Source organism: Mya arenaria, chromosome 6 (genome assembly GCF_026914265.1).
Source record: "Mya arenaria isolate MELC-2E11 chromosome 6, ASM2691426v1".
NCBI classification, from domain to species: domain Eukaryota; kingdom Metazoa; phylum Mollusca; class Bivalvia; order Myida; family Myidae; genus Mya; species Mya arenaria.
In genome coordinates, this window is record NC_069127.1 from 21693950 (window position 1) to 21708950 (window position 15001).

Genomic DNA, 15001 nt, shown 5'->3' on the forward strand with positions numbered 1-15001 from the left:
TTAAAAACACAAACACATTTTTGCATTAAGATATTTCTGAATGTTTTTTTGTGTTTTAAACATTTTATGTTTTGGTCTTTAAAACGGCTTTTTGCACTGTGGCAGGCACTTAAAATCAGAAAGTAGATATATAAAAACAGCCATAAAGCAGCAATTATATAGCATTTTATTAAAAACAAACGTCTCATTGGTCGAAGCCGTAATTATCATAAAGTCAGATCTTGTTAAATGGTCAACTTTTTATAAATTGGAACGCAATTTGGCAAAATTATGTTTATGAGAATAAAACATAATATTTTCAAAAAAGTTATGCTTCGGCCAAACTTACTATCAAATAGGAAAAGGACTGACGTTGATACTAATAAGTAATGCTCCGATCATAAACACACGCACGCACGCATGAACGCGCACATGCATGAACGCACACACACATGAACACACACACACGCACGCACGCACCCACGCACGCACGCACGCTCCCACGCACGCACACACACACACACACACACATTTTATTTCATTCGCTATTTGGCAGGTCATGATAGCAAAGTGATATTTACTTCCTTTTTCAATGAGATCATGCTGTCATATCCATTACAACTGGGATTCCACAATTTCATAACTGGAAATAATCAGTGGAATCCCAATTGTCATAGGACTTTAACGCGGTTTTTTCGAACACATAATGATAATCGGCTTCTAAACGAAAAAGCCGTGTGCAAGTAATCATTTGCTATTTGATGTGTTTGCGGATAGAAGCTTTCAATTGAGGTAAGTATTTAGTGTTTAGTGCGTGTATGTGTTGATTTTCTACTTTAATTCGTCATTTTCATATTAGATGTGTCTGTGTGAAAATATATTCATTTCAACAAGTGGCTGAACGTGACAATAAAGTGTACTTTTTCAGAACCTTTCTCCACTTTTTACTGATCATGAAGACACAGACCAACTATATTAAGATACTTCATTTGCTGATCTTGGTGAGTTTAATTTACATCTTCAGTTGAGTGATATTTTTTATGTAGATAGATTAGATGCAAGATTTGATGTGATATCCATATTAGTACCTTGTTGATAACAAAAATGATTGTATTTAAAGCTTCACACCTACAGATTGAACTTTAATTTTTTAGTCTTGGAACGAGCCATTTTGCGAATATCCATGGATAGTTATATAAGACTGCTGACAAAAAGTAAGGTCGCAGATTTTTATATTTAAGTTCAAAGATTGATGTTTTATGCATTTTTCTTAAACCATTGGTAACGGTTTTTGTCATAAAACATTAATTTTCGACCGGAAATATGAAAATCTGTGATATGATTTTTGTCAGCAATCTTTTATCATTGGTTTGCAGATATTTACGCAATGATTTGCGCTTTCCAAGACAAAATAATAAAAAGTTGTAAAATGGTATATCTGTGAGATAGTAGCTTTTAAGTGATTTATATACTTGGCATGGCTCAGGAAGATTTATTGGTTTGACTACATTCGGGTATAAACGGCATGTTCGACAAGTTGTTTCACAGGTCAGGTAACACTACCACCAGCGAAACTGATTCATTAATTCTTTTCTTAAACATGCATCATCTGCATTTTCGAGACTATATATGTCGTTCACTGTCCGAGAAAAGGGAGTTGGACAACATGATTTGTGGTTTGTGTAAGTCATCGAGCCTTTCACCCTCTCTCGCGCGGCTTATTATTTTCTTTTTCAGCAGTATAATAGTGTTTTTTTACTATAATTACGTTTCATATATCTTCATATACCAGCATTTGCGGTTTTCATCCCATAAACGCAACATGTTCGGACATGTTCGGATCGCGAATCATTGCATAACAATATACATAAGATTGTTTATTTTGTTATTGCTACTATTGTGTCAGCAGGTCCCATATAAAAATAAATCACATTTATAAAAGCAGTAATTTTTTATATGTTAAATGAATTGTTGCCATTAATGTGTTAATTTTACGTTTACAAGTGGTTTCAAGTGGTTGATATTTACCCGCGTTATTGTGACGTCATTTGATACATGGTTTCCGGTAACGGTCGGGTCGTTGTATAAACAGAATTGGTAAAAAAACTACTGTAAGATTTTCTTAAACGAAAAGAAGTATTTTTTAAACAGTCCTTGAATGAAGTAGTAAACTATTGGTGTAAATACATGTAATGAATTACGGGATTGATGTCATTATCGGGGATATGAAAGCATTCGGACTCCACAGACTTTTACCACCCAGACTGCGTTCATACCCCGATAATGATATCAGTCCCGCAATTAATTCCTTGATTGTGGCAAGCTCAGAAATCATTTATTGTACCATTTCACACAGTTAATGTATGTTAGTGTTTTACCTCTAGTCACAGATGTTGGCATATTTGGCTCCTGTTACTGCTGCTGCTGCTGTACTTCCTCCTGGTAAGAATTTCATGGATGATAGCGGATAGTGTAAACTGCATGTCGAAGAGTACAATTTTATCTAAAAGTAAAGAAGATTTTCCCAAGTCTATTCCGTTATTTCTTGAAAGTACTTAATTTATATTGGTTAAAATTTAAGCTACTGTGCTTGTCCCTGCAGTTTCATCATTGATATGACTGTCTGTATATGTGTAGAATATTTAGATACTATTTTCATGTGTTTATAAAATCAATTTATGCTAAATATTAGAAACTTAAAATTGCCACTCTTTGGGGTTGGGGTAACTAACAAATGCATACGTAACGGCTACAAATCAGATTGTCCTTTCAATAAGCTTTTGTCTTGGTTTTCGTGTCTGTATCCCTGCTCCAACTCGTCTTGTCGTTTCGTAAGCAGCGTCATTTTAACAGATTCATTTTATATACGCCATAAGTACATATTAATGTAATCGCTAATGAAGACTTGATGTCTTATTGTGTCCTTTGCATTATTTTTTTATCTGAAAGCTAGTAGATCTCTTGCCATATAAATCAACCCAAGTATATCACCTGATGCTCTGATTTTTATCTCTATTCGAATCACACTTAAAGCCTAAATTAGCCGGCTGAACGTTATGCATATCAATGCATAAAGTTTAAAACTAGAGACTGACCTCCTAGCAATCGAGGAACAACCTTATAACGTGATTGTCATAGAAACATGGCCTCACCAGGCGTTTCAAAAAAGCCCAACAGTAAGTTTGTTGCGTCAAAAAGAACATATCAGTTCGTAAAGGAACCCTTGCCATTTAGCGAACAGAGCTGCATGAAGACGAACTGGAGGTTTAAATTCATGAGAACCGACGTTGTCTACTTATTTGCTGATCACTTACTATAAGAATGAACATCTTATCACTTATCCCTACCTTTACACTGAGGAATCCATATCAGTCATTTAACTTATGCTCTTTTAATATGATCACCATGTTCTATCTTAGTTTTATATGTTACCTGTTTTCCCAAGATCTCGCTCTTTTCCATTGTCCTCTGGTTACTGTGCACAAATATACCAAACTCTCTTAGTCGTGCTATAGTCGGTGCATCTGGTAACATGTATACGCCAAACTTAAGATGATTTTGTTAAATTTAGGAATCAACTTTCATAATACTTTCAATGCTGAGGATAATTTTGATACAGTTACCGACAAAATATATAACACAGTTACGTCAGCAACATCGGAGTGTATACCTAACAAAGTAGTTAATTAAAGTCATCAGTCTGATCATAAGCAACGAGGATAACCAAAGAGTTTTTATTCCTAACCCTGTTTACATGAAAGACATTGTCACCGATATTCAAGCTAACATCCGCCTTATTTTTTGTTGACACCAGATGATACATTGTCGGTAAAGACCATTTCAGTCAGTTTATCGAGACCAAAGTCTTCATAAATAAAGCAACTTAATTGAATTACTGTATGCTAATTGTATATTAAACGTATATATGAAACAAAAATGTTCACGAGACCACAAACAAGCCGAAAAAGGTCAGCATATAATGTGCGTGCGTCGAAAACATATTCGTGTCGAGGTTTAAAATAATTGTTGTAAACGCCTTCACCGGAGAATACCAGATTTAACTCGTCATTCGTTAGGCTTTTTCGCCTTTGAAAATAAAAAAAAGAAGTTGAAAGTAAATACTGAATGCTTATTCAAATTGATTCAATTTACCTTGTCACCGAACCGGGCATTTGCAATTTTGTATTCACAGTGATGCATGCTATAGGTAAAACTCATTCAGATTCCATTTATAGGGAAAACGTACGTAAGACGGACAAATACGATTGTCGGTTAATCAGTTTGTTATGTTGACGCGTTTTTCTTTTCTCAGAAGCAGATCCGTCTTAACACACGACTAGACAAAAACCCATTCTCTTGCGTATTAGAAACCTAGGACAGCAACATAAGACTTGTTATTTTTTATTATACTGTTTTTCAGATGAAGCAACCTGTACCGTGAGAGTTAATCAAGGTTCTGTAGTTTTCAAAATCAGTTCGTCTGACCCAAAAAACATAATAAGCATCCAGGCAAAAGGGACATATGTAGCAGATTGTGACCAAGATGCTTTACTCAGGCAAACAAACGATACAAATGCCTTTCTCGTTTCTTTGACTCATAGCGGAGCATGTGTTTTTATCATTAATAATTATGATGGAACTATCTTTAGTGTAAAAATTGAATCAGCTACATCGACCTTGACAGAAGTCTCAATTGGAGGAGAACCTTTCACAGACTGCTTTAGCCCTTCGTTCGTTGATTTAAATCTGATAGGTAGGTTTTACGTAATTAAGTCAGAACATTTTGCTAAATACTTAAGCGCCAGTAGACAATTGATAAGTGATGCGATAAAGATTCTTTGGCATTTACTGCAGGTCAAATATAATGGATGTAAGGCTTGCCTCCCTATTGTGGTCAGTGTATTTAAATTCAATCCCTGACATCATGTTAATTCTGTATGTGCATTACATATATATATATATATATATATATACATATATATATATATATATATATATATATATATATATATATATATATATATAATATATATATATATATATATATATATATATATATATATATATATATTGTTTAGACGTATATCGAATTGAAAATTACCTTGGAATTGGCATTACTATGAAATAATGCCCTATGCACCGATTATTCTACTTTTAAAATGAGGAAACATTTCCTGATTATGTCGATTTATAAAGTGGCATATTTCGGCTTTTCGAGTTTCGTTCGATGCACATCTAGTTTAAGAGCCGCTGTGTTGTTAACATGTTTAAACGCTGTGTAACATAAATCCGGAATCACCATTCTGCAGACTTTATCCAAAATTATGCTGCTTTTACATTCATGTGTGTTAACAATGTATTTGCTTACAATTATTATTCAAATAAATATCTACTAGGGGAAGAAAAGTGCCACCAACAAAAACTCGGGACTATCTGTAAGGACGAAGTTCCAGATTGGGCTAAAGTCATGCTTGTCTTGGAAACTGTGGTTATACTTATTATTCTTGCAAGTGTGCTTTATCGAGGTTAGTTTTATTATCATTACTTTGTGCTACCTTCTAAGTTAGTAAAAAGACGATATATTAAACGATAAAAAATATGGCTAGTTGAGACTTTATCGATTTTAAAGTACGTGTTTAATCAATTTCATTGAGAGATATACACCCATATGAGATTTAGATTTTAACTATGACATTACTCATTTACGGTCGAAATGTTAGTTACGGGTTCTTAAAATCCAATCCCAGTTCCCAACAAGTCAAAAATTACATATGGTGTTATCAGACTAATTCATTCGCACGAAAGAAAATAGTCGCACATACTTATTTTATCGACAGTTACAACTTGAAAATAGAAAAAATACATAACACGTTTTAATCCATCAAATTAAATAGAAAAAAAATAATGTGACCATGTGATATATATACTGCATGACGTCATCACGCGATACATTTTATGTCATGAAATAACGTTTTATATATATGCTGGAAATAATTTTAGAGCATCGATTCAGCTTGTATAACGAAGTGTCTTGCATTTAATTGTATATTTCTACAATATTTATGACTTAATATTGAAATACAATGTGTATAAAACATTGTGTTAACAAGAGCAACGCGGAGTGTACCCCCTTAACGTATCTGTATTTATCAAGTCGAGCCAGTGGCATAACCCGACGTTATAAAAGCCAGATTTATGTTTTGCTTTTCTTTAGCACGATTTATATATCTATATATCTATTTGAATAGCTTGAACAGTATTAAAGTATTGGTCTAGCTAATGTTCTTGACAAATGACGCGGGCAAAGCCGACCCGACGACGACACAAAGGCTGCGGAGTAACTCTGAAGTTTATACATGGGGATAATGAAAACAAATGAGCTAAGATTAGGAATATTGTCAAGTGCATGACACACTTGACGTGTTTAAAACCTTTCATCCAATCAGTTCATTGAATCAGGCATTGGTCCACTCAAGGTAAGACTTAACCAAAACATGACAAAGCAAATTTGATAATGAATTTGTTTCGAAATTGATTCTTATCCAGCCTGTCTAAATCAATATGATTTTAATTTCGAAACATATGATCACTATCGAAATGAATGCCTGCAAAAATATTTAAAATTAATGGATAAGCATTTACTAAAGATTCAGCAACGTTTTGCAATATTACAGTGGTCCTGTTATTGCAAAACGTTGCTGAAATTTTAGTAAATGCTTATCCATTCAAGCTGTACCTTATACTCACTGCCCTCTAATATTCCCAGATACAATTTCTTGGAGCCGCGGGAGATAGGATCACTTAGGAGAGCATGGCCCTTTGCCGCCTTTTGACACAAGGTCGTTGACAGACGGCAGGCGCCATGTTTTTTTACAAATTTATCGGCGCATATATATACATTATATTGTGATACGGTTGCTCAATTTGTCTGGTTATTATGCTTTATCGCCTTTAGTTATGATAGAATACACATTATGTTTTTATTATGTTTAGAATGGAAATATGCTTTAAGTATCAAACCAACATAACCATTCTTACCCTCAAAGAAACCCGTTTTTTCGTCGACATATTTTGTTTGATGTAATGATGTAAACTATGTCTTCAAATGGTTATTGCTTTCCTGACCTGTTTCAGCCCCTTGGCGCAGATGTCAGCGTTGTGAAAAGGATCAGAATTCGTCAACTCATGGTAGTAGTATTTTAAATGGTTTTGAAGAATACTTAAAAGTTTTTATTTTTCAAATTTCACATAGAATACTTTGTGGAAAACTACAGAAACAAGCTCATTAGCCAAATGTTTAAACGATTTAATGACACAGGGTTAACGTCAATGACATAGGACACAAAACAAAAACAAAATCACAAACAAGAAACATGGAACAACATTAAAAAAATCAACAAACAGCACAATGCATATATACATTATAACAATAGGTATGTTTATCAAGGATTGTTAGGTACGGACTTGGAACGGTCAGTTTAATGTAAATTTACTGGGGTTTTAACCAGTTTACGTACACAATCCTTACTCTTATCCCATGTTCACATATATTGAAAACCAACGTATAGTTGGTCATGAAATCAGTCATCAAGGTACTCGCTTATGGTTTGTAAAATGCATTTTGTTTATATATTTTTCATATTGATTGCGCAATAAAGTGTGACAAACATTAGGAGTATTACAACTAAGGTACCGACAGCTTTAACACTTAAACAAATGTTTACATTTGTTCAAATATTGTGTTTGAAAACCCCAATTTTGAAAAAAACGTAAGTAACACGATTCAGCAAAATATTGTTGCGTGATTGGTTATGGACATTTTCATAATGGTGTAACCAATGTATTAGATAAAGGTTAAAATATCTGTTAACTATTGTGTAAGGTATTGTGGCCTAGTGGTTATGGCAACAGTTTTCTATTTTTCTTGCCTGTTCTGGCGTGGGTTCGCTTCCGACTTAACCCAGACTATATTTTATACTTCTTTTTGGATTGTTTTCTTCAATTTGGTATCAAAGTGTAAATCATGGTAAAAACTGTTTTCAAATGCATTACCATGTAAATTAATTTTGGGTCGAAATATATCAGCGAGACCATTTAGGTATGACGTCATAGCCAAATATATCAAACAATCCAGTCAGATTGCTAAGTTATCGAAATAAATTGTACCAACTACTTGGCTCTAATTGGCTTGTCATTTATCGATCAATGTTTTTGATGAGTTTTCGGTCTGTTTCATTTTCTTACTTAACTATAGCAAATTATATAATTCATCATATCGGAACTTCTTAAAATAAATTCAATATAAAATGATATGCTTTTATTTATTAAAATATTTTGCCTTGACTGTTTTAATTTTATGTTAAAATCAACTTTACAGTTGGTTCGTGCGTTGTAATGACGTCATTTACGGTTGGGTCGTTTAATCTACAGAATGGGAGAGAATTACTAAAATATATTCTTAAATGAAAAGTAGTACTTTGTTTAACAATTCTGGAAATAAATGATGAATTTTTGGTGTAAATATGAGTAACGAATTTCGTGATTTATGATACTTTCGGGGGATTGAACACAGCTGGGCGTGGAATCCTGACACTTAAACCAGCCCAACTGCGTTTATACCCCCATAATGAAATCACTCATTTAAATCCTTAATGGGTAAACCTTTTTCATTGTTTACCAGTAAAGGAAAGAAGTGACAGCGATGGTTCTGATACGTGTTGTGCAGAGCCGCTACAAGAAAATGGCAATACACCACATCAGCAGGGCAAGCCAGGTTAGACAATAACATTCCTATGCAATGATCTTTAACCATAATTTCCTTACCGAACAATAACAGTAATAGAAGAAAAATAAAAACAAGAATAAGAAGAAGAAGAAAAAGAAGACGGAATGAAGGAGAAGAAGAAGAAGAAGTTGATGAAAAAGCAGAAGATGAAGAAAAAAGAGAAGAAGAAGAAGAAGAAAAAGAAGAAGAAGAAGAAGAAGAAGAAGAAGAAGAAGAAGAAGAAGAAGAAGAAGAAGAAGAAGAAGAAGAAAAAGAAAAAGAAGGAGACCTTCACTCACTCACCTAAACATTGAAATATAAGTAATGCAGTTTAAATTTAGCCGACTGGATTCCATACGTGAACATGATCTATGTTGAGCTAAGTAAACCTGATAAAAGTACATTACTTTATCATTATTATTAAACCAGGAAAGGAACGTCATGATAGTAATGGCGCTGTCAAGGAAGAGTGTCATGCAAACGTGGAACAGGAACCTATCGCAAACAATAAGAACGGTATGTACCTGTCATATAGCATGTTGCGTCAGTAGAATAGTTTTTTATCAAACAAAAAAAAGTATCGTGTGGAAACATACATGTATCCCGTTTTCATTTATTTTGCGGGAACACGCTTTTTTGAATCTTGCAAGAAATTGAAAATAAAGCGTAAAAAAAATCAAAACAATGAAATACGAGGACAATAACACATGTATTAGTGCAATAGCATTATAAGACATCGATATCAGATAAGTGGACATAAACTTGATCATTTACCTATTTATGGACGGACACTACCACATTCGCGGAACTTAACCACGACAAGACATTTTGTCTGATGAGGAAACTCCTTTCACATTAGGGCATTTTTTAAGTAAATACACTTTGTTTTTTATCGGTGCATTTCATTTGTCTGATAAGCAATCACACTTCTTGTTATATGGGAATATATATGGTCTTATAAGCAAGTAATTTGAATTGTTATCGGGGCATTTGTTTCTTCTGATAAGCAAATTATCTTCGTTGCAAAAAGGGCATTTAGATGGTCTTAAAAACATCCGATTTCTTTGTTAGGGGTCTTATGTTAGGTCTGAAAGGCGAAAACACTTCTTTGATGCATTTTTTGGTTTGATAATCAATTTCACTTCTTTCTTATAACAGCGTTTGTTTGGTCTAATAAATAATTATTCTAATAAATAAGCATACACACTTCGTTGTTATGGTTGCATTTTTTGGTCTGATAATCAAGTTCAATTATTTCTTACAACGGCATTTGTTTGGTGTAATGAATAATTATTCTAATAAAAGCCAGCGCTTTTTTATGCATTTATTGTGTCTGAAAAGCAACCACTCGTCTTTGTTATGATGGCATTTGTTAGGTCTGATAAGGAAGCACACTTATATGTAATGGGGCATTTTTTGGACTTATACGCCAGTACAATTATATTTAAAAAGGCACTATTTTTAGCCGGATAACCAAATACACGTATTTGTAAAGGGGGGTTTTGTTGTGTTTCGCTTATAATCAGCAAGCACTCGTCTTTGTAATGGGAGCATTTGTTTGGTAGATAAGCAAAGACACTGGTTTGTTATGAGGCATTTGTTTTCTCTGTTATCAATCACTCTTCATTGTCATTGTGGCATTCACTTGGTCTGATGAGCAAAAACACTTATTTGTATTGGGAGCAATTGTTTGGCCTGAAAATCAAGTAAACGTCCTTGTTAGATGAAGGCATTTTTTATGCGTTGGATTGGCAAGCACTTTTCTTGCAGAGGGGTATTCGTCTGGTCCGATAAAAAGGGCATTTTCTTTGTTACGAGGGCTTTTATTTGATCTTATAAGTAATCACACTTCTTTGTTATGAGGAATTTGTTTGATCCGATAAGAGATACTCATTTTTGCCATGAGGGCATTTGTTGTATGTGATAAGCAAACACAATGCGTCGTTGTGGATGAATTGGTTTGGTCTGATAGTCAAGGACATTTCTCTGTTCTGCTGGAATTTGTTTGGTCAGTTTAGTTAGTATTCTTCGTTGTGCATTTGTTTGGTCTAATAACCAGATATACTTAGTTTAGTCTGATACGTAGAAACACTTAATATGGTGGCATTTGTTTTTTTGTTCTGATGCGTAAACACACTTTGTTGTTATGAGAGCATGTTTTGGTCTAATGCGTCATGAGAGCATCAATTCTTTCTTAACGTAAGACTCCGAATTATTTTTTTCTCAAGTAGCGTAAGGTTATAACTTCAAATAAATATTGTGATAAGGTAATGTGTTTGTAAATACTAACTTTGATAAAATACTTCAACCAGGAAAGAAAAGACACGACAGTTTCGCTACATACAAGAATGATCGCAAAATGTCACCACAAAAAGCCACTCATACAAAGTCAGGTCAGACAAGTGTATTTTCATGTAATGATCTTTTAATTAATGGCCCATACCGAGGCACACGCACGTATTAATATCGATGAATACTTTTAAAGTAATGAATTTGCGCAATTTCATAAGTCATTTATTTACAATACATAATCGGTTATCAACGTATTGTTCACGATATAAAGAGACATACTGGTTTAAGATCGCCAAATGATAGAGTACAACGGGATACTGCAGTCATCCTTGTGTAAGCGTCCGTGTTATTGCACCGCTAACGTTCAGGACTGATTTTAAAAAATCCATCGACATTCAATAAAAAAATAGTCAAACGTTCTCTTTCCGGATAATTTATGTTGTACGCTAGCGCTTCTTGTTCATTTGCTCGCTTGCCCTACTGCGTTCATACAGTGAAAATGCATGAAAAAATGCGATCAATACTTATTTTTAGATTTTAAACAATTATTGATTATGATTTAAAATTAAAACCTCATGTAACCGACCTTTGTTTAAAGAAATAGCTGATTTTTGTAACGTCGTATATAATTGGTTAAATTACGGTGCACAAATCCAATCGGAACGCAATATTGAAACAAACAATGACATCATATCTACTTGCGTGTTATACAATATGAACGTCGGGTGTTATCTCGTCACCTTAGTGCAATAACTCAATAGCTGCTTCTATTTCTATTTGCAGTTATTGAGTTATTGCACTAAGGTGAGGATCTATACCCTAGTATTGATTGAAATTGATTCAAAATACGTCTCATTAAAATTTGTTGTTTCGAAGTGATTACGCAAGCGCAAGGGTATGCATAAAATCCATGGTGTCCCTTACCGCCACCCCTTTCCCTTTCAAGCAGTATCAACGAGTTGATGGTATTTCATAAAATTTCCAAGGCCTATGAGATCTCAAAATGTAGTACTTATTTTGAAAACCTCTCCTGGGTACGAAATTATTCATGAATATGAGTTTTGAGTAAATATGTTCCGCGGATCATCCAGAAATTTGAAATAATAATAATTACAAAAAACTTAATTTTTCAAAGGCATTCTGACAAATTTTATAAATAAGACTTAGATGTGTCATTATGCGCAAATTATGTTTCACCAAGTTGTACTCAATATACACGTGTATTGTTGTGCTTATACCACTATAATACATGTAACTTTCCGTTTTATTACTTAAACCAGGAAAACAACAGATTGACAGAAATGCCACTGCTAAAGATGGGCAGAGGGATAAGATAGCACAACAGCCTTTCCGAATGAGCACCCGGAAAACACAGAGAAGTAAGCTCACAAATTTTCCTAGGCATTAATATAGCGTTAACAGACATACTGTTTGATAAGAAAATAGTGTTGAAAATACGATTATCGATAAAACTTTTAAAACTATTTTATTTACTAATATACGTTAATCTAAATCATGGTAATCAAGCAACCATACATGTTCGGTATTTTTAATAAGCCTACGATAAGTAAAAGAAGCTCAAGTGTTATCTACATGAATTTTCCTATAATTAGTGAGTAACAAATTAACAAATTAAAAATCATACCTTTTATGTATATGTGTTTTATAATCTAGGTATTCTGCTTGTGATTTAAATCATCAAAATTCTGACGAAATAACTTTTTTACTAGTTCAATGTATGCTTTACAATCATAAATGGTACTGTATAAACACACATACAATGTGAAAATATTTTATTGATGCAAGTGGAATTGTGTATATAGAGAAATCTCTTTCCGCGTTCAAGTCTGCGTATAATAAAGCATTGGTAGCCGCTGACGTCGCTATGTTTTATTCGAATTAAACCATCTTTGCTGAATCAAGTTAAACATATAAAACCACACATACTGATGTGTTGTAGTTGAAGCCAGTATAACATTTATTGATATTAGCGCATGTTTGATACTAAAACAATGATTCAATCAGTGATGAAAAATGGTCAATCATAACTGTTTTTCTTGTCGACAAGTAGGCTAAACATACCATAACATACATTTTAAACTTCAGAACATGACGAAATTTACTACGATAAATTTCATAACTATATCGCATTGCAAAACTAAGTAATTTAAGAATGATCCGCTATGTCATTGCGATGGCCGAATAGTTAGCGAAAAGTGAATAAGTGAATATTCTAGTAATCGATGTTATCTTTTCTTCAAGGTTTTGGACCAAGTGAACCAGTACTCCGAAATCGTTTTCAAGTGTTGGTGGACCCTGTGTAGAACAATGACTTTGTATTTCGAACTTTTGTCCTTCTTTTGAGAACCAGAATCATCCTATAAATGAATTTATATACAGTGGGAATTGTGTAAATGTTATTATATTATAGTAATGTGATTTAAACCTTTATGTATTAAGCTGCTACACACACACACACACATGTACATGCCTCTAATGAATAGTATTTATTTTAAAAGCGGATAAAAATTGAATATTAATATGTTTCCATTAATAATATAAATATTATGATACAAACCATCTTTGCCCTTGGTAAAACTCTTAATTTAAGTGTCTTATTCATAAACAAAACCACTTGGTCTACATAAGCATCGCATTTTTAGTACTATGTGCAACATTAGACTGTCAATTTATTTATCTAGTTGATTTTCGTTACAAAATAGTATTATTTATTTGAAGACACTGTATCATAATAATTGTGTGTATATGTATTTTGTTTAGTAAATCATAGTATTGGTCCGTCCGGATTGTTTAGTATCGCTTAGCTCCAATGAGGCATATATTTTAATTATATTATTATTGGTAAATGATGGGACTAGTGTAAAGTTGTGAGCACAAAACAATTTAAAATTACAGAGTAAACTCGTGTTCCAGTGAACTCGTGTTCTAGTGAACTAGTGTTCCAGTAAACTCGTGTTCCAGTAAACACGTATTCCAGTGAATATTTATTCTAACTAACTCGTGTTCCAGTTAACACGTATTTCAGTAAATTCGTTTCCAGTAAACTCGTGTTCCAATAGATACGTAGTTCAATGAACACGTATTCCAGCTAACTCGTGTTCCAATAAACTCGTATTTAAGTAAACTCGTGTTTCAGTTAACACCAATTCCAGTGAACTCGTGTTCCTGTTAAATCGTTTCCCAGTAAACTTGTGTTTCGGTAAACTCATGTTTCAGTTAACACCTATTCCAGTTAACACATGTTACGGAAAAACTCGTGTTTCAGTTTACACTTGTTCCGGTGAACATGTATTCAAGCAAACACGTATTCCAGAGAACTCGTATTCTAGTGATCTCGTGATCCAAAAAAGTCATGTTCCGGTAAAATCGCGTTTCAGTAAACGCGTATTCCAGTGAACTCGTGCTACAGTGAACACGTGTTCCAGTAACATCGTGTTTAAGTAAACAGTAACCTCGAGTTTCAGTTAACACTTGTTCCAGTGAACACGAGTTCCAGTTAACTCGTGTTTCAGTTTACACCTATTCCAGTGAACTCCCGCCAAAGTAAACTCGTGTTCTGGTAAACTCGTGTTTGAGTTAACGCCTATTCCATTGAACTCGTGTTCCAGTAACCTCGTGTTCCAGTAAACACCTATTCCACTGAACACGTGTTCCAGTTACCTCGTGTTTCAGTTAACACCTATTCCAGAGAACACGTATTCCGATGAACTCGTATTGTAGTGATCTCGTGATCCAATAAAGTCGTGTTCCTGTAAAGTCGTGTTTCAGTTAACACGTATTCCTGTGAACTTGTGTTCAAGTAAACTCGTGTTCTGGTAAAGTCATGTCTCTGTTAACACCTATTCCAGTGATCTCGTGCTACAGTACACTCGTGTTCCGGATAACTCGTGTTTCAGTTATCAGCTATTCCAGTGAACTCGTGCTACAGTGAACACGTGTTCAAGT

The 15001-nt window shown here is 33.9% G+C and overlaps 1 protein-coding gene across 1 annotated transcript; it reads left to right on the forward strand.

Moving 5' to 3' along the window:
* The first annotated feature begins 735 nt into the window (after positions 1-735).
* LOC128239064 (uncharacterized) lies at positions 736-13834 on the forward strand. Its single transcript, XM_052955505.1, has 11 exons — positions 736-771; positions 908-980; positions 2364-2421; positions 4400-4732; positions 5376-5504; positions 7114-7167; positions 8660-8752; positions 9173-9259; positions 11056-11136; positions 12316-12414; positions 13298-13834. Exons 2-11 carry the CDS (start codon positions 933-935, stop codon positions 13357-13359), a joined length of 1044 nt encoding a protein of 347 aa, XP_052811465.1. The 5' UTR covers positions 736-771; positions 908-932; the 3' UTR covers positions 13360-13834.
* Positions 13835-15001: the final 1167 nt, after the last annotated feature.